The following is a 27,663-nucleotide window of genomic DNA, read 5'->3' on the forward strand; positions in this document are numbered from 1 at the left end:
AAATTAGTTTATCCCATCCAGGCTGATCTGAATGTTACTTCAAATTTTGCGAATAGTTTACAATTTGCATGGGTTATTTGACGTCTTCTACGGCCTGGTCGGGACCTTACCTGTCAGGGGTTAAAATTAACCGCCATTTAAAAAACATTGATAAGAATTTTCGGTACAGCTCTATGCATGGAATCGAACAAATGAAACAAATTTCCGCACTACAGTATTGTAGAAAAACTGTGTACTCTGCACATGCTACAGGTAGAGTCCATCAATGGGATTTACATTCAAACTTCAAACATAATGGAGCCTACTGATAACGCACCATCCCCGGGTTATCAATAAAATTAAATCGTGAGTGTATATGTGAACTATGTGCATGTGTAACTTAGTTTGTTGGCATTAGTAGAGCGAAAACATTGGAGCAACATGGTTAACGTGCGCGTACTCGTGGTGTTGCAAATGTTGATCGTTTGCAACACATTTGGTGCAGTAAGAAGACCCTTGCGAACAAATTTACGGGAAGGAAGCAGTTGTGATACGCCTCAAGTTATCGGCGGAAAGTGCTTAAATGAAAATTTATGTGATCCCGAGTTTGTGCACTCGATATCCTACACGGAGCATACACCCGTGTGCCAACAGAATGCCTTCTATAAAGTGATTTGCTGTCAGCCATTTTTAGATTTTTGTCAAAATATTAAACACTTTCAAATCTTGCACGGTAGTGAAGCGGAGCCAGGACAGTTTCCCCACCTGGCCCGGTTGGGATTGAGGAATGACGAAGATGAGATTGGTTGGACTTGCAGTGCAAATATTATAACGCAGCGATTTCTCCTGACTGCCGCTCACTGTAAACCGGCAGATATTGCCGGAGTCGATTGTGCTGAAACGACGCAATGTGAACAACTGAGAGGAGTGAAGGTAAAGCGTATTCTACCAGAAAAAAGCACCACTGATAACATGTTGTTTTGTTTTGCAGAACTTTATTTCACATTCGAAATATAAAAAGTCCCTGAAGTACCATGATATTGCGTTGGTCGAGCTAGACCAGGATGTTAAATTTAATAAGCGTGTACTTCCGATTTGTCCATACAACAGTACGGACGACGTACCTGCGATGGAGGATATGACCATTGCTGGATGGGGTGCAACACAAAGTACGTATACGCTATTGGTGTATGCGAACGCAGGACGCATCTTGATTGTGCACTATTTGTTTCAGGTCATTTTCAATCACCACAGCTGATGTACGCTACTGTGCGAACCGTATCGCAAAAAAAATGCCGCGATCAGTACGCTATACTGCTTAAGGAATTACCGAATGCTAAACTCGGCCAAGGCATAATCGACGAACAGTACTGTGTACGGGGAGCGTTGGTGGAAAATGTTAGTGAATACATTGACGCATGCACCGGCGATTCTGGTGGACCGTTACAGGTGGAGCAGAACAGTAATATATATTTAGTAGGTATTGTATCGGCCGGAATTGGCTGTGGTTCAGATTCGCCTGGATTGTACACACGTGTTGCTGCCTATTTCGATTGGATTAAAGAAACGATCGGAAAAAGGCAAACTGCACAACCCACTTAGTATGTCATATTACACTTTGAGGATACACACTGGAATGTAGATGGCTTTGGTATGTGCTTTGTCGTAAATGCAGACGTGTTCGTCTGCAGGTTTATTGATTTTTTGCAGGGTGTTGGAATGTATGAATCTGGCGAAACACTATGCTTTACATAATAATAGCAATCATTTAATTAAATATAGCACTTTACTCAAACTTGTCTTAGCTGGGCACTGTTTTATCGTAGTATATTATGTCTTTGATAGCTTGAAGAATAGTTTATTGTCTCGAAAGTCGGTAATGCGAGTCGAACGCATGCATGTTTAGCTTTCAGGTTCGTCGACTGGTACCGGTACCGCCTTGGCACAGCGGAAGCAACCTCTGACACACTTTTTCAGCGATCGAATTTTGTAGATAACTTGTTCCTGACGAAGAGCGAGATAAAAACGAGTTTGTAGAAGTTTGCGTATAGTCTGCGAACAGTCATAGTTACCTGCATCAGATTGAAGCACATGGCAATCAACGCCATACCGAGCAGCAGGTACACGGCACACAGAATGAAACTGATTTCCATTTTAGTGTCACCCTTGGTCTGTAACTGTTTGTCAGGAAAATGTAATAATGAAAAGGGTTATAATAAACATATGAAGCAAGAAACCCACAAGCCCCTGTAACAAGCAGCTTACCGATGCACCAGGAACGATATCACCGAAACCTATGCTACTTAGCGAGATGAAACAGAAATAGCTTCCGTCAAGTATGTCCCAGTTTTCCCAGTCGGCGAAAAGGCGAGCTCCAAAAAAGATGTATCTGGGACAAATGGGAAGGAAGCACATCTCAGTCTTGAAACTAATGTATTGCATATTAAAATGGGTGGCCATGAAAGGAGGGGCCCCATGCATCTTACGCTCCTTATCCAGTGAACTTTGATTACTTACCCTATCATTATCATAATACAAATAGTTATTGGAACAGTGACGGTATTCGTCTCGGCAGTGATTTCTTCCTCAATCTCCTCATCAACATTGGATGTCGTGATGGTGTTGGTGTCGAATCCATTATCACCCATTTCCGACTGTATGAGTGTCACCAAGAAGTCAGTGGTGTACGTTATGGTCATTATACATTATTCAGCAAGTAATATAAGCGTGGCGGGCCGCGAATGAATTGAAAGGAAAGAGAGAGAAAAGTAATAGTTTGAAAAGCAAATCCTACGATTAACGTGCACAAAGTGTGCTTGAGTCTTTGGTTTGTTTCTATAATAATAGTGCAAAGTATTTCTAGAATATTATCGAGGTTCTTATAACATACTTTACCGTTCGAATGTGTAATAATTAAACAATTAAAGTGTAAAGGATAAATTTGGTACATGTCGAACTTATATTTAGCCAACAAGTATACTTAGGAGGATAAGATCCTCAGAATATGTGTTTACTCACCGAGTAGTCTCGCTCTTCCGTACGTGCTCGTCGTCTTGCTCGCATCGCTCTTCTTCTGGCCACTCCTGGGCATACACGGCATAGGCAAAACTTTGCATATATCCACTTAAATGATTTAGCCAAAATATCACCTAGTATAGAAAAAATATTTGACGGAGTACCATTAAAAAGATTCAAACTCTGTCTGCTATTAGCATCTGAATGGTGTAGACATAACATTCTAATTATGTACCATCACTTACCAATGTTGGAGAGGTAGAGCAGAAATAAGGGCATGCCGATAATTGTATAAAATATTGTTGCTATTTTTCCCCACTCTGTACGAGGGACGATATTACCATAACCTGCAACAGGCACGATGAGAAAGTTATAAGAAAATCATATTGTTTTATATAATTTATTTGCAGAATGCCGTTGCAAATATCAACCAAAACGGTATTTCAATATTTTTCGTGTGATACTCAGACGAATGATTTGTTCAATCGATGTATTGAATGACTCAATAAAATAATCAAAACTTATCAATAATCGAAAGGAATTGCCTGGTTTTGTACGTATTTACTGGTATTCAGATATTACTGGAAACACATCCTTGCCATGATTTATATGAAATCAAAGTATGATAATTTTGCCATGAAGTGCGTAAGGAAAATTTAAAAGTCATATAAAACGAGTTTATGTTCTACGGAAGTTTAAAGGTCATTTATTTGTGACGTTAAATTCTGAGAGCGCTGAAGGTATCTAGTTGTGAGATTATACGTAAACTTCAAGTCTTTTAGCATGTCCATAGCAAGTTGTTTGCAGATTTAAAAAAAATAGCTTTAAACTGAGGTACCAAAATACCAGACCACGAGGGAAGCAGCAGCAATTTTATTTATCTAGAATTACGATAAAAAGAACGCAAAGATTACTTTTCACCTACCTATCGTAGTAATAACTGTTAGCGAGTAAAGAAATGCCCCAGAAAAACTCCAGGGACTTTCGCTCTCTAAGGTGATGTCGCTGCCCTGCCAGCCTCGCCGTGCCCAGAGAACTATTTTCTCTTGATAAGCGCGTATTTCATTTCCTACTCTGAAACGAAACAGAAGCGAAAACACATAGAACATTAGCTGGGCAAAAGTGTGTTGCAATGTCGTCTGTCTCGTAGCGATCGTACAGCGTCATGTAAGGTATTGTGCAACGTGGTCAATGTTTGCCTCCAATCGTTAGAGGAAGGATAAAGCAACCCAGTAACCCCAATGAGTGTGCAGTGGCTGTCTTAAAACTGTCTGTGAGGCAGTTTAGCGCCAACCTCATAAAGCCGTTTGCAATCAACAGACATCCCTTTAATCATCCAATGGGACGAAACACTCTATGGGACAATATCAGATGGGGCTCGGGTGACTCGATAGCAGACGCTGCTGGAGAAAGAGAAAACAATTCGAAGGCTTTGAGGCGACACCGTTACATTACTTACTTCTCCTCGAAGACACTTTTGTTGAACACATTCACTTCACAGCAAGAAATTTGCCACAGTCTCATCGCAGTTTCGTTCCTCTTAAACGGTATTTGAGCAAACCTTTCCAGTGCTTCATTGCCCTCTATCGCGATGAACATGAACGCACCTGTAATTGAAATGTACATAATAGATGAGCTTGGATTGTAGCTTCCGCGTTTGCACAATAGTGTGCAGTTTTTGCCTGGGTTTGGATTGCTTTAATTGCAGTCAGTGACACAAAAGCGATGTTTGTGTACATGGTTGAGACGACGACCATATAAGTTGTTTTGTGTGTCTGATTTTTTTTAATGTTTTTAAATCAAACAAAAAGACACAAAAATTTATTGAATAACACATTTTAAAACATGAAATATTTATTTCCATTGACTTCATATTGCCATAGACGATAAATATGTGTTTGTTTAGTGGTGTGGCGGTATGGGTCTGTCACGGATGGACTGTGAATCGAATCCCATTCGGAACGTTATCCTGTTCGCCAAAGTACTGCCCAAGTATGAAAAGGGCAAGACAAGACCATTTACTGGCTGGGACATTTCCCATGCGCCGGTCTCCCCACGGCTGATCCGGGGATCAAATCCCACCCAGACCAAACCGCCTACCTACGAGTAAAATCAAGTCAGAAATTGCAGGCCGAGAGTTCTCGTGGTTGTATTAATAGCAAGGGAAATAAAGTTTCGCGAAACGAAAAAGCTCTTAAGTTTTATTTGCACTAAATGAAAATGTTTATCCAGAAAACTAACGATTGAGGTGCTTATAAAGAGTTGAGATTTCGGGTTCGGGCGAATCCATTGTCAAACAAAGTCAGGATTGTTTATACAAATGGTTCAAGTTTAGTGGCTCAGGACTCTGTCAGACATGGTGGGGATATGAGTACAGATTTGACTCGTGCAACGTTATAAATAAATACAAGAATACCGGAAATGGTAGGCCAGGACCTATGAGGTTTAAAAGCCCAAGAGGAAAAAATACCGTAGTGTTCGTTCTCAATCGAAATTTGACGCTTTCGGAGAAGAATTCTTAAAATTATCCATGGATCAAAATCGCCTTGTACTTCATTATCCTATCTCACAGGTTATTTTTTAGAATTTCGTCGCGAAAAAAAGACGGGTTTTGGGCCACGCGACCCATGCACCGGAGTGGAAAAATTTCTTGTGGCCTAGTATTGTCATCCTGGAGAAGGTTTTCATCATGCCTGCCTTCGCACTGTGGCCCTTTCGCTCGGCACAAATGCATCGACTGACGTCAGTAGACCTGTGTGTCTTTTGGATGCAAGTTGAAGAAGCTCACAATGGAACATATTCTACAGGTCCCACCAATTACACATCATGGTCAGCTGGCCATTGATATGTATGCTGTTTGCGCAAAGTGTATAAACGGCGTATGATGTCTCTAGACTCCAGTTTGTAGTAGACCTTCGTGCAAAAACTCATGTAGACATTTCTGGAGTCCGAAAAAACTATGTTTAGTACACTTCACCTAATGGGTTACTTCATTTATTGGTAACATGTAGCTGGATAGCTACTCCTTAATACGGGGGAACAGTCCGTTTGGGATTAGAACTCCGGTCCTGCCGTGTGAAGACCGTCGTCTATCGCATGTGCCACCGGGACATTTAATTTATGTGAGACACAAAATTATGAGATTTTTGTATGAAGTATCTATTTGTGAAAGATACCACGAACTTGTTTGTGCTTCTAATGCTTTTGTGAATTAATCTTTTACTTCTTTGTTACTACAATCTCAAGAGTAACTGATACTACTGACTTCTTTCACTTAGTTTATCCGAGCCTGGATAGACAGGTCTGTAGGAATTCGAAACCCGGTCCTGCCATATGTAAATACCAACGGTCACCGAACTACCCCAAGGCAAGCACTCAACCGATTGCAAATCTATGCAATTGTTTATTTATAGTTTCCGTTGTTTGTTCGAGATCGGGGTGTGTTCATTCAATGCTCTGGTTCATTCATTCTTTTAGTTAATTCATAAAGTGTTTTCATGTTTCTAATAAGAAGTGGCAAATTATATCATCTGTCGTGTTCTTTGCTTTTTCATACCTATTTGATTCCACATAAATATCTAGATTCCACATTAAGGTCCATTCAGTGATCGAGTGAATTTGTTTTTTGATCACATTTCACTAATCAATTATCAAAACATTATGTATTGCATAACAAAAGAAGAGAAATTCCCCAAAAAATACCACTTCTATAGGCCGCATTCCTCGTCATTCTGTAGTGGCCATTAAATTTCACAGTGAACTGTTCGTGAAAATCTCCTTCGAGCGAAAAATTGTAAAATTGCTCAAGCTGTTCAAAACAACCGGATGCGAAGTGCGAACAATTTGAACGGTACACGTTTCATTTTCAGAATAGCCAGGCAATCCGGAAAGAAAGTTCAGAATTCGTGAAAAGAAGGCAAAGTCATAATCCCATAGTTTGGTTGTATGTTGATTTGGTTTGGCTGACGCCTTGTTGATTGATTTCACTCTGAAGGTATCACAAATGGTTTGGGTGGGATTCGATACATGGTCCTGTATTGTGAAATCTACGTAGCAACACTTTATAATATCTGTTTGAACACTAAAACGATCTATCAGTGTTGTTGAAAACGGGCAGGCCGTTTTGCTTATTTGGAATTTTTAAACAAAGTGGATTTTTTTTAGAGTAAAATAACTCCAAAGTGCATTGATTTGAAATTTTAAATTTATCAAACAGCGTATATTTGTGAGTTAAAAAAGGTCATTCTCTCAAATATTCCATAGTTTTGCCATTTCGACTGGACAAGTAAAAAGAACTGGTCATGTTTGAGGATGTATGTTTCGAATTTTATCCTCTTATAAATTGATTTCAGTAGAACTTAGAACTGTTGCATTGTGTTGCGCAAAATGATGCATTGTCTTGCGCTATCCCAATTGTGGTGGTTCCAGCGACAATGAAGATCAGCCTCGGTGATGCATGCCGAGAACAACTAAGTCTAGGAACTAAGAAATCTAAGCATAGTACAACAAAGTGATAGAGATAATTTTTTTTTTGTCAAGTATTTCGGTTACTAAAACCCTAAGCATATTAATGTTGGGTTGCTTACCTGCTATCATGTATAACACTACGAGAAATATAATTCCTACATTGCTGAACATAAATGCCGTGAAATTTCGACAATGATCCTTCGCTCGTTCCGCAAATGGGGGCTTTTGTCGACGTCTTATTGAACGTTTTCGTTCCATGGTGCGAAAGAGTTTTTTTGTTTCGATTAATGAGTAGTGTTTTTTTTTTAATTCAGTACTGCCACGAGGAATTTCCAAGGATAAGAACTCCTCCGATATCCGGCGTGGCCTCGGACAGTTGGAATAACTGCCACGGGGTACTCCCAAGGACTAGAACTCCCCCGATAACCGGCGTGGCCTCAGATAGTTGGAATAACGATATTGCTTACTCTTGGCGATAGTAGCAACACCAATGAAAACCATCACTTGCTTGAATGTTGCAAACAATGTTGGTCACGTAGCTTATCGTAGATCCATCACTCCTAGTACACAGAATGTTGGCAACTTCGAGCACTGCTGAAGACTGGAATGCAAAAAAAAAAAACAATACAAACACTATCACACACAAGGAAAACCATTATTCAAGTATCGGGATTGTATTTTGACACGTTTTGCTTTACTCGAAAATTGTATGTTATATCAGCAAAATAACTTTCTCTGTACGTAATGCTTTCGACCAGCATTTTACTATTTCAAGAGGTAATGAATAGCACATATTCTATGACTCAATTAGCGTTTCAGTTGCTGATGATGAGAATTTATGGCACAACGCACAAAGAAGCACTGATCGCATTTTCACTTTGATCAACTCCGGTCCACTGTAACTGTTCCTGTGTGTTTTCACTGACAAACTAGGCTAGCAATAGAGCTGGTCTTGCTTATATTTATAGCCCACAGACTGTGCATGAAAGTATTCAAGTCGATTGTTGTAATTTGCACTCATTGAAAACCACATCAATATTTTAGGCACTGCAAGGACTGGTACTGGGACCCAGGCACATTCATGTAGGCACACATTCTGTGATGCATGACTTGTAAAGAAAAAAAAAAACACAGAGTGCCGTGGTAACGGATCGGATGTATTCATGCAGGAGTTTATTCAATAAGCAAATCCTCAGTAACGGTCACACTGAATAGTGAGGAAAGAAATGAAGGACCTAATTTCACTTGGCACTACCGTAACAACGCCAGTGGTCTCGAAGCTGCTCACGAGGTTACGAACCGAAAGCTGGGGACCGATATAGAGAATGTCCGCACATCGTGAGTGATGGATCTTTTCCCGATCGGAACTTGATCTTCACTACGCGAATTATCCGTCCAAACTGGCCTTTGAAAGCAATGTTGCACTAGACCTGTGCGCTCTCTGTAACAGACTAGCTTAAATGTGAAACCACTACATGCGTTCGGTGAGTAGATTTTTGTGTTTGCTTTCCCGATGGATGCAGTGGTATTTTCCCTGCTATATTTCCCACAACATTACGCAGACAACGCGATTCTTTGCGAGTAACAGCCGCTGGTTGCTGGTGCTCCCGTTCGTTGGTGGTAGTGGACGAGCGATCTTGCGATCGTAGACGGTTTGAGGAAAAGCTGGTGAAAATACATTTTCCTACGTTCGAGCGCTAGAGCGAACGGATCGAAATGTTCGCTCACTCTCAGCCTCCACCTTGGTTGGGGCACACGGTGCAGCGTGCCGAGAGTGGAATTGTTCGTCAATATGATTCATTCTTTCATATCGCGCCAGTGGCAGCTAATCGTAGACCAATTTATTGATTTTACACACGAATTATAGTTTCGACCTAGCGTTCGATTTTTTCTTTCGCTTGACACGATTTCGAACGCGAGATTCCCATCGACGTTGTGTGGTATCGTGCAATAGTGTCCAAAAATAAACATGACACGTTCGATCATGATCTCCCGCACGGAGTGGTGTCGTTCTTGGTGCCGCTGATGCTGCTGTTGATGCTGCTGGTTGATAAATGTCTCCGTCCCGAGGGGATGGTTCCGTCCGCCGCAGAGGGTTGCATAGAAACGAACTTGTCATGTTCAATTATCTTCAGGACGGCAGCCGCTAGATTTTGCAAACGTGCAAACGTGAAAACTTTATGCGAGCGCTTTGCGTATGCGAATAAATTGAATGATTGTAGTGCTGCAACCGTGCCCGAACCGTTCACGTTTACACACACACACACACGGCGTGTTTCCTTGGTACGTGAAGGAGCACGCCACGGGGCAGGAAGAACGTGCCTGTATACTGCTAAACCACGACGACCATGCGTTGCCGTTATGTGTTTACGTTTGACGCTGTCTGGTATGAAAATAGAACATATTTTTCTCTCCTCTTGATCTTCTGCCTTTCCTTTGGAGACAAGAATAATTCCTGCCGTACGAACACGAGCCACTATTACGACGGCAACGACGGCGACAGTAATAAATGAATGGTAGTATATAGTTGTCGAACAGCACTAGCGCACTGTAGTTGCTTTAAGGTCTTAATATTTGCTGCAACAATAAACATGAGGCTTGAATGAGACGGTGTACGTGAAGAGTGACGTGAAACAATCAAATACTATCAAACTGTTGCTCAAGCGTGTGCCTTATTGATGGAACGTTTTGTTCGATTGATAAATTTCGGCCTTCGAGGCCGAACATATTGGTATCGGTAGTAATTAGGCTAAAGAACGGAACAGAAAACTCAAACAAGAGAGGAGAAAGAAATAACTGAAAACGACAATAGTTGTTATTTATTGTTCAACTTCACTCCGATAGAAATACAAGTACGACAAATGAGTTTTCGACGACGACACTCTTTTTACTAGCAGCGGTAGTAGGTTAGACGGCCTATCTGTAGTGGTATAAGTCTTTCATATGGGATTGCTTCGCCGTAGCAAGGTGTCGATTCTTTCATTCGGCAGGTTCGAGGAACCCCGCAATGAGGATTGATCCAGCTTCGTGGTATCGATAAGTCTAGTTAGCCGTTTTATGTATTATGAACATTCAGAGTAAGAAACCGGAATCTTAATCTGAAATTATTTTATTGTAGGTATATGGATATAGGAGGTAGAGTTGTTCAGATCAAATTAAAACTTCTCAACCTGACATAATAGTTCCTGAGTCATCGAAGGGAAGGGTATTGAGGAGAGTGATGGAAGCGTCGGAAGAGGCGCCGGTGGTGGATCGCTTGCGATTTTTTTTACGAAAAATGCAACCAAATATCGTCAATCCTCTGTGGGACAACATTTGATATGCGAAGGTGACCCATAAACTAGCAAAATTGCTCAAGGAACAGAGAATCGCTGTTTGTTCATGTTGGTAGCCCCATACCATATGATTTTATAAACAAACTCTGACATATCTCGACTAAAATGGTGCTCGGTCAAATCGACAAAAATTCATCTTCTAAATACATACACCTTGCTAGGAAGTGAGAAATGGCGGGCAAATACATTACGAGGTTGTAGTGCCAGAAGAAGAAGGAAAAGAAATATCTCTGAGTGTTTGGATGTGCTGCAGTTTTATCATTCCATCTCTATTTACGCTTGCGAAGGCCTCTCACGTGAAGAATTTAAAACTATTACAGACCATTCTAATGACCTGGCTAGTCACATGGATCGTGGCACAAAAGAATTAACTTCTTCTACTTTCTGTGACTTGATTTTACCCGTAGCTGGAGAGTCAATCCTGCGTACGGGGAAGTAGTCTGGGTCGGATTTGAGTCCCGTTCATGCCGTGTGAAGACGAGTGCCGCTATTGCTTTGGTCATCCATCGCCCTTAGCCTCAGTGAAGTTCTTTTAACAGTAAATGATGTTATTCCTGGTTAAATGGTGTGTTTAAAATATTGAAGTACATTTCATTTTCGAAATAAATTAACTTAGCAGTTCTGTATGATACGTTTGTCATTAGCTTGGTTAATAAACCTAAAACTTATTTGCTCTTGATATGTAACATTATTTTAAATATTCGACAACAAGCTTTTAATTGTAAAACGATACAAGCTTTAAAATTTCCTTCAGTATACTCAAATGGAAGTGGTAATAAGACGCGTGTAAAAAACCGTAGAACACCGGGAAGACAATTTTAACATCCATAAAGCTATAAAAGACGGCACTTCTTGTTGTTTGTTCACGTGAAAAAGAATAACGAACGTATCGGATGGACGATGGCCAAAAGTGCCTCTGTTTAAGCGATGTCCTTTAAAAAAAAAGAAAAAAAATAAAACAACGAAAAGAACTTCATCTCTCCCATGCGATCAGAGTATTTCGGTACGGATTTCACGGCAGCGCTCTATACTGCCTTTGACCACCATCGGTTTACCTGGTCTTTTCCGTAAATAACAATTCGTCATTGTGAGATATTTGGATGTTGTCGTCTGAGGTAGTCTGGGACGAGAATTTATGACACCTCAAAAGTACTCAGTCTGGCTTAGTGAAGCAAATGCGTTTGCCATCGGTGTCACTTGCGGTTGTGCATGGTGAGATATGCCGGCCTAGTGATGCTAGCGATGTCGATGAGCCCCGTGAAATTTGATATTTTGAATGACAGTCAATCCATAATGTAAAGCAGATGTGCGTTATGAAAAGCGTGTACCGCTCTCGATATGCTCTGTCGAAAAATGTGTAGTGAAGAGCTTCTTATGATGAAGTAATTTTTGAAATTAGTGTAGATAATGGGGTTTTACTTTTGTTTACTTTACTCGGCAAAATGCTAGGATGGATTCCTTATCTTAAATGTACCTTAGACATGTATAGCAATTTGTTATACGATATTTTAAGAACTTTTTCCTGTGATTTGTAGATAATTTATAGTAAGCAAGACTACAAAATCTTGCAAGTTTGCTTTAGGATTCAATGTTTTAAAGCCACGGCGCAATCTCAAGAGCAAAAAATAAGGCTAATGGCATTGACATATTCGTAAACATGGAATAGGAGCTAGATAGATAGGGCTTGGAGAGATTGATGGTAAAATTAATTGAAATGATTTCCATAATCCACGTTAAATGTTGAAAGAAAAGAGACGGTTCTCTTTAGTCGAATGAACAAAAATTCTTGATCATTTTGAATCCGTGCCTATTTTGGGGGCGTTGCCCAGAATGTACGGATTTGTCAACCCATGGACTCGGGAGGTTCAGAGCGTGAGTAATGTTCGAAACACTTGTAAATACCTAAACACTTCAATTGTTAACGCATTTTCAAGTAGACATTGCGGCAGTGTTTTGTCATGTACTGTTTGTGACATAGATTTTGTGACACGCGTTCGAGAAAAAAAGAAAAGCAAGAAAGAAAGACACACGCACACACACACACACACACAAACGGAGCAAATTCACACGACGCTTACCACATTTGCACGAAGACTATCTAAAAATATCAGACCTTGCACACACATTCGGAACACGGCAGGAATTAAGCATTACCAGCAGAATGCGAGTGTGACAGACAAGCAATGAGTAGTAATAGTGCAGGACAATATGTTCGTCAGCCAGAGAGTGCCGTTGGTAAACGAATGTTATTAGACGCACGTGAGTGTGAGCCGGCACATTGTTGGCATCTATTGCTATTGATAAAATGATGATGATGATGATGATGATGATGATGACGGAAACTATAGGTTTTTCCGATCACGATCGGTCTGCCACATGTGATGCAGAAGATAGTAGCAGCAACAGCAGCAAAGATGAAAGGCACGCTTCTTGAGTTTTGGAACCCGGTGGAATGCAAATTATGGAATCAGAGCGTGGCTGATGAGGGTGCGGTAGACCAGCCAAAACGGTACGGCGTACGGTTGATAGGATGTCAAAATTGAAAACGGGATACGTGTCATGAGCAAATGTGTATAGCACACGAGGGACAGAACATGATGAGCGTGGAAAAAACAAACACGATTGGGTGATAGCCGCCGATTCGCAATAGGCAAACGTGTGTACTAATCGATAATGAAATTTATATGGTAACCAACTGATTTGGAAGCGACACAGATGCAATATATGACTGGAAAGGTAGGCACAGAACTAGAATTTTGATTTTAGAGAATTCATAAAAAATTCGCATGATATGCAACGTGAAGAAATGTAATAGTAAAATGTAGCGTGTAGCATACAAACTGCAGTACAACTATAGCAATACATATATTAAATGTAACACAACAACTTTTTAAACAAATAAAAGACCAAAATCAGATAATTCAAACCAAAACGACAACCTAATCTTAACAATTTGGAAGTAAAAAATGGATTTTCTGTAAAAAAAAAATCGATTAGATTGAACGTTTATTACGGAAAAATGGCAACAATTATTCATTATTTGATTCCATAAGACATATTAAACCTACAGGAGGACGATTAGGACTTGACAAAACATTAGACTAGGAACATTTCTGTTTTGTGGCAGAGGGTATAGAGCTGTATAAAGAAGCCATATCGGTCGGTTACACTACAAACAAAAAAACCTGTTGGGCACTAGTCGTCCATTTCCTCTTCCTTTAGTATGCCAAGACGTCGTGCAACGCTTTTCACGTTTGAGATCACTTCTTCCTGTACCAGATTGAAGCTCATGGCCAAGAGTGCAATACCGAACAGGAGGTAGAGGGAGCAGAGGGCTATCGAAATTTCGGAATCATTTTTAACGCCTTGTGCCGGAACAAAATCTCCAAAACCTGTAAGGAAGAGAGAATGTACAACAGTTGGGAGTTATGACTATAATTTCTTATATCTTTAAATAACTTTAAAATTTCTTGGTCTATGTCTTTTGCTAAAATTTAAAGATAAAGATAAAAGATAATCATGAAGTTATTCCGATGCTTTTCGCGTTTTTTGGGTTATGTGACGTGGGGTTCAAATCTCGACTGTGTAGTGTAGTCTCCACACGTAGGACTACGGATACTAAGCCCATGAACTGTAATTGTTTAATTGCTAAATATCACACATGCTCCCATTTCAGTTCTAGTACTTCTTTTTTCCTGGCTTAACTTTACTTAGTTCACCCTTAGTTGTAAATGCGCAGTTTACTCAAACCTATATCGGTTCAATCCCCGATCCTGCGCGGTACTTGTCCATATGGTATAAGTTGGCGGTCGCTCCAATACCGTGATTAAGTCCTGTGGCTTACTAGTAGATGGTTCAAGATGCTGTATTAGTTAAACATTACATAAAAAATGGAGCAAATCTTATATTCAGTGATTCTATCAATTTAATCTGATCGCTTTGCTGTCGGACTAACGGGTATGATGGTATTAAACACCACCAATGCGATTGAAATAGCAACAAAAAATCCAATCTTACCGATAGTGGTGAGTGTGATGAAACAAAAGTATGCAGAATCCAGAAAACTCCACTCTTCCCATTCGGAGAACATAAATGCGCCGGCAATGATGTAACTAACGACTAGAAAAACGCACAACCAAATCGGTACTGGCCGCACGATGGAAGATGGCGGAAGCTCGCCACTGTGAATGTCCCATTCGTCATCGTAGAGCGAGTTATCATCGATCACATTTTGTAAATGCCGAGCTTGGCGATGAACTGCGAATCCCATCGGTGACATTATGCGTGGCGATGGCGCTGGCACTGTGGCAGCAGCCGCCAGTGGGTAAATCCGTGTGAGAGCAAAAAAGAAAAGCGATTTAAATAAAAAACATATAATTAACGGTAAATTATGACCCACGCGCAGAGTCGCGTTTGATGGGTCTGATTCTTGCGTTTTGAGGACCCGCTCGTTTATGTTTCGTTTTGGGCAACGTTTCTTCGGCCGGCTATCATAAAGTTGTGTTGGCTCGTGCTCAACAGCTGGCATTGGGTGTAAGAAATGTGTGTGTGTGTGAGAGAGAGAGAGAGTAGCCAGGTAGCGGCAATCGAGGATGGAATGGTAGCGCCATACTATGGTCGAAAAGCCGATGTACAAACGTTTGAGATGATTGTAGTGTATGATGTGTAGGGTATTGGGGCAGTAAAATAGAGTTACCCAATTAATAAATTACGTTAATAACATTATTTTAAATAAATCGGTGATTGATGGATCATGCGAAGAATTTTTAAAATAATTTTTCCAACCTTTCAAATGTTTACTCTACAAAAACCTCACAAAATTGTGCCCTTCGCTTCGACCAATGTGCGCTAAAGTGACCGAGTCGACTGTCTTTCTCGGTTTAGAATCGTATGAAAGCGTAATTTATCATCGTCTTGTGGCATGTTGGTGGTCTAGGGAAGGTTGCCAATCCATGGCACGCTTGCTATGAGGCAGCGCATCATTCACTCACCGGGCCGCGGCTCACGACGTCTTTGAGGAGCTGATTTGCGCACGGTATGCATATTTTCTGCTATCTCGTTGTCCTCCGTGTAGTAGGGCATCCGGTCGGGCATCAAGCGGTCGCCGTAGCGACCCGTCTGACGCGGCATCGATTGACTGCGTGGATTAGGTCTGGTCGGTCTTCCGTCTTGGTCGTCAACGTCGTCGAGCGCATATTTATTGCATAGTATTGGCGTTTTACACGGTGAATCATCGTCCACGTCTAGCATCTGAGAATCCTGCCGAAACATGCGACGATCAAGCGATTGTGCGCGCATTCCTGTTGCAATGGGTGCGACAAAAACAACAAACTAAAATGAGCACAACGTATCTGGGGTTGATCTTTCTCATCCCCATTAATAGAGCGATCGTGAAAGATGAATGCATCTAGCGTCCGCGGTGTAACAAACCTTGCTGCTTTCGGTATTGTCCCTCCATCTGTCTAGGCTTTTGCAAAGATCGCTGGGACTGATCGAGGCCCATTGCTTCGGCACGCGAATGTCCTGGCGGTGGCCGTTTCACCTGCGGCGAGCCTGCCATATACTCGTCGTTCATGAATGCATCGGAGTTGGGCGGACCTCTAATTTGTGGTCGCATTCCGCCAGAGCTGTTGGGGTTTGAGTTGTCATACTTTGCTTGTTGCCGCATACTTCGATCATTTTCGGGATAGTAAGGATCATCCATGGCGGCGTTATACCTGTTGAAATACAGTTTCAAACATACACCACCAGAGAGAGTTACTACTCACTGTTGACTAACATGCAAGAAGGCATACACTTGTAAGAAAATACACCGTGAAATTGAAGATTAGTGAAAGATTGTTGAGATGTGCTCACCTGCAATCTGTATCGGAATATGAATGCGATAGGCCAGGCTCATAGTATGGATCGAATCCTGAATCCGCGGAACGTTGGGAATTTCGTACCGAACGTCTCAGATTCGTTCCTCCCGGTTGTCCCGATCTTACAGAACTTCTTCTGAAAATTTATGTGAAGTACGTAAAAGTTTGGTTTTACTTAAACAACATCGGTGAATGAGTGTTTAATGAAGTGTTCCTACCTGGATGGCGATAACGTATAGTTTTTATATAAAGTACAATAATATAATTTTACTGCGACGTAAAGAAATCTAACCTTTTTTGTACATATTTTGAACCATGTAGAATTTATGGTGGTATAAAATAGTATAACATTTGAAGCATCACATTTTATTCCTGCAAGATACCTGCCAACATGACGTACTCACCCTTGCCTTACAGTGCCACGGCTGCTTCGGCTACGTCTGGAATTGGACCGCTTAGGTTCTCTCGTACAAACATAGCAACATACGCGCCAGTAAAGGAATCTGCGAAAAATATAAAATAATAAACCAAACGCTTCTTCATCGGTTTTCATCCTCGGCACATCTTTACTGATCGATAATTAAAACCATAATGCTAGATGAGAAAATGCGTACCTGAAGGAGCTAGCCATAATATCGCCAATGTTGGATAAACACAGCAGCATGAGTGGAATGCCCAAAATAGCGTAGAAGATAGTCGATATTTTTCCCATGTATGTTTTGGGAGCTATATGACCATATCCTAAGTAAAGTGAAAAAATGCATAAGGTGTTTAAAAAAAAGGCTTTAAAACAATAGATTAAACTTAGTTAAAAAGTCGAATTATGCCTGTGCTGTTGTGCTTCGTTCACCTTGTCCAACCACTATGCATTTTGTAATAACCTGTTTATTAAAATAAAACGCTTCATCGCCGTGAGCGCGTTACATTTCGTCAGAGCAAAAACGACTAATGATGGATATTGGTACGAATATGAATCACGTTGTAGATCATCAAGATATAATTGCTGTGCGGATGGTAGCGTCTCATTTTCGTCCAGGAAAATCCGCCCATTTTGTGTCATTAATCCTATGCTTGTCGTGCTGCCTCGTTACGAAATATGTGAAAACGAGATTTAAAATCGCTCATCTGCTTACGGGTTTCGGCGGTGGGGGATGAGAGTTTTGTCTTCTTCTCGGTCCCAACTACTAGTACGGTTCCCAAGATAAGAACGATGTGGTTGTTCGACTAGGCACCACAAAAGAAAGGAGCAGTAAACGGAAAAGCATTCCAATTCGCTAATGGTTCTGCAATTATAATTCGTAATGAATTGGGCCGCTAGTAAGCGTTTAAGAACAGCAGCATTGTAATTTAAGTTAACTAATCCCTATGGTTTCGTGTAGTTGCAGTTAGTATCTATTTGAATTAAGCCATATTGCGTGTAGCAAGAAATTTCGACTTGTTCAACACGCCGTTTGTACTGCAACGTATGCTAATTCTGCGTTATCGATTCAATCCTTCAAAGGAAATGCTACACGCTTCCTTTTCTAACGTTAACGCTTTTGTGTTCATCCATACAAGTTCTACTGGTCGTTCATGTTGGTGAAGAATAACATTTAATTGACGAGGAAGAAGGTACGTGTTCGCGTTTGAAGGATTTTCTCGCGGATATTAAACGACTGGAGTGGAACATTAAACCATACTGAATGATCCACCGATCAAAATACTGTCCTTGACAGCTTTCGCACGGTTGCAAAATTGTTCTGCTTTGTGTTAAAAGGTTCTTCCAATTCCATGACACTAAAACAAAACGTTAGCAGGTTTTGATCTATGATTTCTGGCTTCCTCGTCTGTTTTGGCTATTTGCTGCTAGTATGTCAGTCCGTCAAATCAAAGGGTCAGATAGCAGCGCCTATCTATCCTACCTCACCGTACGCAGAGCTTACTATCCAGCTACGAGTAATTTCAAGTCAAGGACACTATGACAATGTTCATTGATTTCCTTCCACATAATGGTTCAATTCTTCTTCTTTGGCCTAACGACCTTTTAAGGAAATGCTTGCCATTTCCGGCTTACTAGACTTAATGATACCGCATAGTTGGAGAGTGAAAGTCCTGACTATGGGAGAACGCGCCCCAGATGGAATTTGAACCCTGGTTCAAATCCTGGGAACCCGTGTGAAGATCGGGGCTGCTGTCTCATCTACAGATGCAGTGTCCATATAATTCTCACAGCATAAATGTGTCTTTGAAAAGAATCCCTTACCTAAAATCTGATCATTTCTGGGACACGGAATAAATATGAGCAGTTATTATGCATGTGACCGACGAGTACAAAGCCATGTGAGTAAATTACCTCGCAGCTATGCAAAACACTTGATTATAATCGTTTCGGTAAACACTGACAACATCAGTGAGGCTCAAATTAAATAAAAAATCATCCACCTATGTGTATGCCCCTATTCTGCGTATAAACAAAACGTTCGGCAATGAAGCGCCTGCAAAAAGCTAACGAACGAACTTGAAAACGAACTACCCAAAGGCGATGGAACCGGGCAGCCATGGCAGAGAGACACAATCGACAGGAAGTGAAATGTCTTTGCGACCCAGCCAAAGCAGGCAGAGCTTTAAAGTGCTCTAAGCCATGCATTCATCCATGCTGCTGCCGTGGGTGTGAAACCGTATTTGGCAAAGCTGACCTTAACCTACATCCGGATGTCGCTGCAGACAGAGACTGAAAACACAACAACAAAGCCGATGTTAGCGAATTCTTCGACGATGAGTTCTGACAGACATTTATTTGCATTTTTCTCTTCTATTTCCTTTCACACTTTGAAAGCAAAATCTGCTTTTATCATGAATATTGCATCACAGAAATGATTGTTGAGATTATATAAATTATTACGAATGTTTTCTTATTTGTCGTTATGCGTTGTGTTTCTTTTTCAATTGCTATTTTGTGATATTTTGTTAATTTTGAAGATTTATCTTGCATTATTATCAATTATATGAAACTTTCTAATCGTTTAGAATAATAGACATAACAATAAAAAGTATTTGATTTCTCTGTCATCTGAACCCGTTTCCATATCAACCAGCTTTGTTTGCCATTCAATCTAAGAAGCCTGCCATAAAAATGGATTCTATTGCCTTATCAACCGAAAACCTCAGTGAAAAATGATTAAATTTCGTTTTTTTATTGTAACAGTCCTACTGTAGTAGGATTTACTACAGAAAAAAAACATCACAAGGTGTACGTGAGGCCTTTTTTTACTGAATATTACGCAACATCCTGCTCCGGAAAAGCCAGGCTTTGTTGACTGGGAATTTTCACAGGGCGAACAAAGCCGGCAAAAAGACAGTTGCCTTTAAAACGCACCGGCTGCACAAGATGACGGCCGTTGATTGGCTGCTGGAACTTATCTTTTTGTTTGCTTTGGTTTTATTTCGTGAGTTTGTGTGTGTGTTTGGCATTCACGCCACTGTGTGACAGTTTCCTTTCTCTTGGACAAGTGACCACAGCGTGACAGTGATGCGTTTGATGGGGTTCTTTTGTTGCATTTCGATGACCCGGCGTGGACGCTGGAGGCGCCCTGGTGTTGTACAAATTTACATGAACTTGGACCGACAGAGTGCGTGAAGTTGATGAATGAAGTTTTGAGCCATCGTGCAAACGTGGACAATGAAGCGCTTACAAAAAGCGCTAGCGTCACAAATGGTGCTAGTAGTGGTGGTAGTAGTAGAAGCAGTAGTAGTAGTATCTGCTTGTTACGTCCCCATGCGGTGAATAGTTTTTGGTATAAGAATTGTAAACTTTCATAGGCTGTAGTTTAGTAGAGCACCCGCAACGGTTGCCATCGGATCAGTCTGCTTGAATTGGTCTCATTAACAACCGGCATGGGAAATAAGGTGAAGAAAACGCGGTGTTTTTACTCTTATAAGTTGCGTTCAGCGCATCTACGCTGGGTGGATAATATTCAAAATTAGTTAAGTGCTTGGCCAGCATTGTGTGAGCGCACGTGTTTTAATGTAGTGCACATCTGAAGTTTCGATAGGAAAAAGTGGAATGGAGAACTGATATTTTCAGAAGCAGCCTTGGGATTGTAGAAACAAAGTGTTTCACAAGACAAACTAATGTTGGAAGTAATACAATAAAAGGTTTTTCAATGATATCATATTAGAAATAATGTGCAAAGCCAACAGTTTTTATACCGTTGGTTCCAGTGCTGTGAAACACGCTTTTTATGAAAAATAATGGCTCTTTTGTGTGAAACAGTAATTCCTTAAAAAGAATAACAAAAGTGAAGTGTAAGCCGATTTAAAACATGGAACATAAACCAAAATAAAAGTGATGTTTGTTCTGTGAAAATACCAACTCATGGTTGCCATCAAATCAACAAAATCCTATTGGAACCTAGTGTCTATAATTATAGTTCATCATATAAGATAGTAAAAAACTTTTCGTAAAGCCAAAGACATTTACTGTCCTGGGTTGGCAGTTGCAGTTATTATGACTTATGCTTTAATTATTGTTCACCAGTTAATACAGTCAGTCAATCCAGTCCAATCACAATCTGTAAGTTCTGTAGGATGATTTGGAGAGATACAGTGGTTTAGCGAATAGCGACACCGGGCTTTCACAAGACAAGATCATATCGAATCAGGACCATTCCCTTCGTAATGTTCGGCGTAACCTACTAGATCGTTAAACCACATAGAAAACCAGAAGCGTACAAAAATACAAGTTAACGAAATTAAAAATCAGAACCTTGCAGAGGAATTAGGTATGAAGGCTCCAATATATGAGACCGGATTGGAGCCCTTACAGAGGCATAGAGAGGTAGTGTAGGCAGTGGTTATGGTCAAACTAAATGGAGATGAAGTTGATGCAACCGAAGTACGATTAAGAATATTTTAGAACGACGTGCAAGGTCGTAATTCACTGCTAGGAACCGACCTATCAAGAGTTTGCGAAGAGGTGCATGACCCCTTTTTCACCAAGTGTTGCAAAATTAATGTCTCAAAGTATGTGTAAACTAACCATACATACATTTGTCACTAGTTAGCCATCAGATGGCTGCCATCATGCATAACCGTACGAGGAAGTTTAGTTCAATAAGGTTTCGTATGATTCTTACAGAGACTTTCAAAACAAATATTAGCTAAATGAAAATCGCTTGTCGTTAGTGCACTCCTTTTATATGTTAACTTCCAATTTGTCTCCTCAGTTTGTTTTATCATAGATTTTCTGCGCGATAGATTCAGTAACGATACAGTATAACAGTTTTGTTGGATAACTGCAAATATGATTGCTCGTGAGTATTGTGAGCATTGGAAATGGAACATCAGTTTCAACGAGCGTTGTATTTTTGTGTAGATTTCTTACGCCTGTCGGTGATATTCACCATATTTTGTATGGCAACCGCCCAAGAGCGATGGTCCTGGTCCGGAAGTGGAAATAGCGACCGAAACAACGATGCGAAGGGCAATGCTGATCGATACAATGTACGCAGTGATGTGCTAGAGTTTCAGGGAGTCGGACCTAAGGCAACTGCATCCAATGGCAAAAGAAACACATTTTCAGAAAGGTATGTAAAACATGGTCCAGATTCGTGTAATGACCTCTTAAGATAAAAGGCGCTCGCGTGTAGAACAAAGTTGCGAACTTATCGTCATTGGCTAATGCACATTCCTTCAAATCTCAGACAAGGCCGCTATGAGGTGAAAGAAACCACCACCAAACGACCATCCTTCTCGCGGCCACAGAACGATGAGTTTTCCGGGGAGTTTGGCGAAGGAAATCAATCTAACGATTTTGGGTAAGCAATCGAAGGCTGCAGGCTGGCAAATTTGGAACTTGGCAATAACAAACAGTTTGTGTCTGGTTTTGTGTTTCTTTGTCGTACTGTTGTTGCGCGTGTTTTTTCATGCTTGTTCTTTTCAAATGACCAGATTCAATCAAAAGTTTGGCGGAGGGGGACCTATTAACGGGCAGTTTGGACCGAACCCGTACGGAATTAACCATGGCCTGCAGGGGGCGGTAGGTGGATTCCCGTTTCCCGGTGGAAACTCACTGGGCGGTGGATACTATCCGGGTCAACCACACTTTGGCGGCGGATACGGCGGTCTGGGGCATGGAACGGGTGGAAATGGAATTCTCGTGGGCCCCGGGGGCCCAACCGGCATCATCGGACGTCCCTATAACCGGTTTCCGTACGGCGGCGGCGGCGGCGGTGGGCCTGGATTCTATCCCGGTGGGAACGTACATCATCCCTACGGCGGTGGAGGTTTCGGAAATCCGACATTCAATGGACATCCGGGTGGATTCTTTTCGCCCGGTGGCTATCCCTCGGGAGGTTACTTTCCCCAACCATTCGGGGCAGGTGCGTTAGGGCCGAAACCGTTCGGAGTGTTCCCGGGCGGATCTCCTTTCGGTCCGCAATTCGACCAAACTCGGCAAGCGACCAAGAAGGTGGAAAAGAAATCGATCTAGAGCGGACCAACCTGTACGAAGCACCCACTCTAGTGCCGCTGGGATGTTCGTTCGCTTCGTCTGGATGCTGGGATTTGTTTGATGAAGTTCGTGGTTGTAGCAAGCGTCCAAAGCGTTTGTCTTTTTTATTGTTAGCCGACCTCCTCAGGCATTGTTACTTACCGATTGTTGTTATGACGATGATGGAATAAAACAGAGCTCCAAAAAATGTCCACTGGATTTGGTCCACGTCTTCGTTTCCATCCCAACCATCCTTCTTCATGGCAGTTAGTATCTCTTTCTCGAAGGACTGTGGTTTGGGAAGGAGTTAATCAGAAATCAGGTCAGTAAAAGCTTTCAGCGATTCTGGGTATTCTTGTTCGTTGTAAAAATTTGATGATTCAGGCTAATCTCCTTAAAAAATTCCGTTACTACGGTCAAGGTCGTCTGTAGATTGAGCAGCGTGAAGCACTTCTACTTGGCCGTTTAGAATTTGTTCTGTTTTTATTTCACCTGGCCGAAACCAATTTATCAATCCAATTTACGTGGGGTGATTCAAGAAGTCTTGTCCAAGGTAGTAAGTACAATACTTGGGGGCTATTCATTGCATCACAATGAATTACTTTACTTTACTGGAAGTTTTCCGTCAACAAACCTGTAGATGCATAATTGCAGCAGAAGTCCAATTTTGTTGATGCAAAACCGGTCTATCGTTGGTCATTTTCCAGATGGCATCCGTGAGGTTGACACGAATGGAGCTGATTCCTTTTTTTACCTGAAACAGTGAAAAAAAAAAACAATTTTCAATTAAATGTCATGGGTAACGAATGGTAAGAGATAGGTAATGTCTAATGTCCATCATGCCCAATAGGTGTTAGGTTTAGTAATCGCAATGAATGTGTTGTTGAGTAAGCAGCATATCTGTACTGGGGGTCATTTTCTAGATTAACACTTATTATTTTTGCAGGACAGAGATAGTATTGTGCAAGCTCTTGGAGAGCCCACGATGAGATGATCCAGCCCCTTTCGGTGGAACGTGAGAAACTGACTGTCGTGAGAAAAACGCGTTGTGTATAGCGCGGTTTTTTTTTTTATGTTCTTGTTGTGGCCACTGTTATGTCACACCATTATGTGAAGTGAGAAGCGATCTTCAATATTGTTTCGTTTCCGTGGCATTGCGCTGTGCTTCTAGTTACTTCATGGTGACTAATTGTATTACACAATGAGATATAAATGTTGTGCGAAGGGAATGTTTAGGAAAGCAAAACTTGGGACTCATTTTAGAAGAATCATGCTACACGACATGCAGTTGGGCAGAGCCATGGAGGCCAAAGCGTGTACCAAGTTAGCCAAGTTTCAACATAAACGTGGAGAGCCGTGTGCAATTTTTTTTTTGTGAAAGTTATAACTAGCCCTAGCTATCGACCAGATGCCTAATTGTTTAACATTGTTTGCCCTGCAGGCTTAACTTATATCTTAGTACAAAACTGAGACTGCGGAAGTGCTGCAAGAAAATATTGAAAGTTGATGTATGAAAAATTTGCAGACGACCGAGTGGAACATGGAAAGTTGCACCAGCTAGAAGGGATGGAGCGTAAATTTCTCTAGGTATGGCGTTGGAAAATGGTTTGAAAATGGCAAAAACGTGTTCTGAGGCAAGACCCACGACAAACGACGGTGGCGGATGAAATGCCGTGAGGGCCTTGGGCGGAGTTAAGCTTTGAGAATTTGCTCACCGGGGGAAGGTGACTTTGAGACTAGGGGGGCTACAATGTGTTCCGTGGAAAAGAAAATTAAATCGATAGGGGGACACGCTATATGAGGTATGGCAGCTAACAGCGAGGTCCTTCATACGGAGCCTCCACATGAGGTCTCTTGTTTGGTCCGTTAAAACGAGACTACTTATGCGAGACGCCTGACGTGTGGCCCCGACACTGCTACGTGTACCTACTTTTCCAAGGTAGCCGACGGGTCCCTAAACTGTCGCCTACTCTACCCAATATTTGATTCTCCACTGACAATCGGAACAATCAGCCTAAGTAGCTAACGAAAGCAGCTTAATACTGCTTCTCAATACGCGGTTTTGATCAAGATAATGTAGATTTGTATTAATTGCCATAGATTGTTGCAGCTGGTTTTGTCGAAGGAAAATCAACCACTTCTATTTGCACGCTCCGGGATGGCAGGCCGGGGTTTTAAATTCCATCCGAACCGTTCCCCTGTTGTGGCTGGCATGACCCAAGAGTAAAAGGTCGTTAGGCCAAGAAGAGAGAGAGAGAGAGAGAGAGAGAGAGAGAGAGAGGGAGAGGGAGAGTTTGTGTTACCAAAAAAAGGGTACGGATTTTCTTTATATCCTGAGTCAAGTAAGGACTTTACTTTGTCGTTAAAATTGATATTATCGAAAGGGGTAGTTTCTTCTTCTTCTCTGTGACTTTCTACGCTACTCTGTTTGTATGAGCATTCGCTGCGCATACTTTACCTTCAACAATGACTGTTGGACCGGCAACTGTTGGATACATGATCTGATAGTGTGTTTCAGATATTGAAACTCTAGTTTAAGGTAATCCTTCCACATGTTTGTCAAAAAGTATACAGCATACTCATCTGATTATTAGTAAACCACATAATACACCGATGAAGCAATCAACACAAAAAAACTAAATAACCTTACTTATCTTTTTAAATGTGGCAAATTAAAAGGGATTTCCTATGTGTATGGGTACAATATCCTAAGAAGCTATGCATTAATGGTTTTTACGTATATTTTAACTGAAAAGATTAGAGGCAAGTCATATAAAATTTGCAGAATTTGAGATTGAGAGAATTATTGTAGGGAAATTTGCTGGAGAAAGTTAATAAGAAACTAAAGTGGTTAAGTATGAAAAGTTTAGCAAACAACAAAACGCCTTACTCACATTACGTTCATTTTCAGCCTCCAAGTGTTCGAAGGTAAAGGCACCGAGGAAACAGTACGCCACAACCGTTGCCACCAGCGTCACGTGTGAGAAAATACATGTAAACACTTTCCACATGCAGCAAACGAAGGACATGCACTTGCTTCGCTGCTTTTTTTCTGGCTCGCCATAGGATATGGACATTTGTGGTTGCAGTTGTTGCATCGGAGGAGGAGCCGATCGTCTGGATGACATTTTGCTTGAGCGATTTGTGTCGTCTTAAAACTAATGATTTCACTGCAACCTATAAGGGTACACTTTTCTGGACAAAAACAAAAAAATGTAGGATGACAGGACATTGTTAATAAAATACACTCCAAGTCACATAATCATCATTATTGATACACGAGTAAGACGGCATTTCTTTCTTGTTTTTCTGTTATTATATCATGCACATATTTAGTTTTTAATGAAGTTTGCACTATTGTTTGCCTCGCTTGCTACATTAAACTTAACACCGGATATATTTTCGGTCATTTTCGGTAAAGAGTGGTTTATTTAAAACGAATCCACAATATAATTTATTGACTGTTTGACACACACATACTTAAAACAAGAACTTATTTTTGGACGTGGACACCACTATTGACGCTCTTTTGCAGGCCGAAACGAATCGAAACTCAGCAACCACACTGCTGCATGGTCAAACTATACAATAGCTCACTTAATAATTGTAACACATTCAATGTAATGAACTCCATTGCTTGTAACTCAACCCGTGTAAACCACTTAAGTGTAAAACCACATCGTTTGACGCATGTTTGCAATACACTCACACACACACACACACACACATACACACACACACACACACATACACACAATACCGGTAACAGTTTTTCTCTTCCAGCTCACCTTCTCTCACGATCCGATCCGATTCGCTCACTTTACATAGTTGAGTTTTTCACCCTGCAAAATGAAAGCCTACTAGCCTGCCAACTAGATTTTAGCAGCTTAAGCACGTTGCCATGTGGTAAAACTTTTGTGACAAAACCTTCACTATTCTACAAAACTGATGAGCGTATTATTGCTGAAAAGGTGAGGAAATTGGCAGAGTAGCCGCTCTACACCAATCCCTCGAATAGCAAACAGTGCACTGAACGCAAGAATTATTCCGCTCGTGTTATGAAAATATTCCTAACTGAGACGCGTACAATCGGGAATAACACATTCAGTCACATATTCTCATAGACATGTGTTGTCCGTCCCGTCCCGTCTCTTGACGTCGAAGAAGCGCCAACGGTGGCGGATGAGTTTCCTCAGCATCGAACATATTCGATTTGCGTTTGCAAGCGGTCGGGCCGAATATAGGGTGATCCCTGCTTTGCGGCAGGTTTAGTGAGATCGCAGCACACGCGCAAGCGTTTTCAGTATTGGTGTGGAAAATGGGTTTTAAAATTCACCACCGTGAGCAAACTCCTCACGCAGCTGTTTCCATTTGCTCTCTTGAGAGTTTTCCTCCCCCGAATCGCGTGTTTTAATGAACGAAAATATCAACACCGGTTTGCCGGACCGTTTGCCGTGGCGCGGCGGAGTGCATACGATCGTGACAAGGTTAGAAGAAAATTGACCATTGGAAGCGGGTTGAACCGAAAAGGGGGAGA

General features: G+C 41.3%; 3 protein-coding genes across 6 annotated transcripts; 2 read left to right on the forward strand and 1 right to left on the reverse strand.

Moving 5' to 3' along the window:
• The first annotated feature begins 372 nt into the window (after positions 1-372).
• Positions 373-2,226, forward strand: LOC118512418 (serine protease snake-like). Of its 2 annotated transcripts, XM_036056818.1 has the most exons (4): positions 396-648; positions 717-912; positions 971-1,148; positions 1,214-2,226. In XM_036056818.1, exons 1-4 carry the CDS (start codon positions 563-565, stop codon positions 1,579-1,581), a joined length of 828 nt encoding a protein of 275 aa, XP_035912711.1. In that variant the 5' UTR covers positions 396-562; the 3' UTR covers positions 1,582-2,226. The 2 variants fall into 2 exon arrangements, with proteins under 2 accessions (XP_035912710.1, XP_035912711.1); XM_036056817.1 differs by having other exon boundaries at positions 373-912.
• On the reverse strand, positions 1,636-27,275 carry LOC118509208. The gene is made up of 21 exons (XM_036049481.1): positions 26,915-27,275; positions 26,021-26,321; positions 23,761-23,880; positions 23,289-23,415; positions 17,272-17,398; positions 17,062-17,160; positions 16,653-16,793; positions 16,227-16,513; positions 15,788-16,096; positions 14,814-15,098; positions 13,993-14,188; positions 8,029-8,062; positions 7,581-7,869; positions 4,454-4,601; positions 3,920-4,068; positions 3,240-3,341; positions 2,998-3,128; positions 2,497-2,633; positions 2,245-2,368; positions 2,052-2,156; positions 1,636-1,983 (listed from the first exon to the last, which is right to left on the reverse strand). The coding sequence occupies exons 2-21, from the start codon at positions 26,252-26,254 to the stop codon at positions 1,882-1,884; spliced, it is 3,246 nt and encodes a 1,081-aa protein (XP_035905374.1). The 5' UTR covers positions 26,255-26,321; positions 26,915-27,275; the 3' UTR covers positions 1,636-1,881.
• LOC118512419 (keratin, type II cytoskeletal 2 epidermal) lies at positions 20,129-23,339 on the forward strand. Of its 3 annotated transcripts, none has more exons than XM_036056822.1 (5): positions 20,129-20,265; positions 21,862-21,948; positions 22,011-22,221; positions 22,339-22,452; positions 22,586-23,339. In XM_036056822.1, exons 2-5 carry the CDS (start codon positions 21,939-21,941, stop codon positions 23,124-23,126), a joined length of 876 nt encoding a protein of 291 aa, XP_035912715.1. In that variant the 5' UTR covers positions 20,129-20,265; positions 21,862-21,938; the 3' UTR covers positions 23,127-23,339. The 3 variants fall into 3 exon arrangements, with proteins under 3 accessions (XP_035912715.1, XP_035912713.1, XP_035912714.1); XM_036056820.1 differs by lacking the exon at positions 20,129-20,265 and adding an exon at positions 20,301-20,542; XM_036056821.1 differs by lacking the exon at positions 20,129-20,265 and adding an exon at positions 20,582-20,776.
• Positions 27,276-27,663: the final 388 nt, after the last annotated feature.

The sequence above is a fragment of the Anopheles stephensi genome, chromosome 3, assembly GCF_013141755.1.
Source record: "Anopheles stephensi strain Indian chromosome 3, UCI_ANSTEP_V1.0, whole genome shotgun sequence".
Classification (NCBI taxonomy): Eukaryota; Metazoa; Arthropoda; class Insecta; order Diptera; family Culicidae; genus Anopheles; species Anopheles stephensi.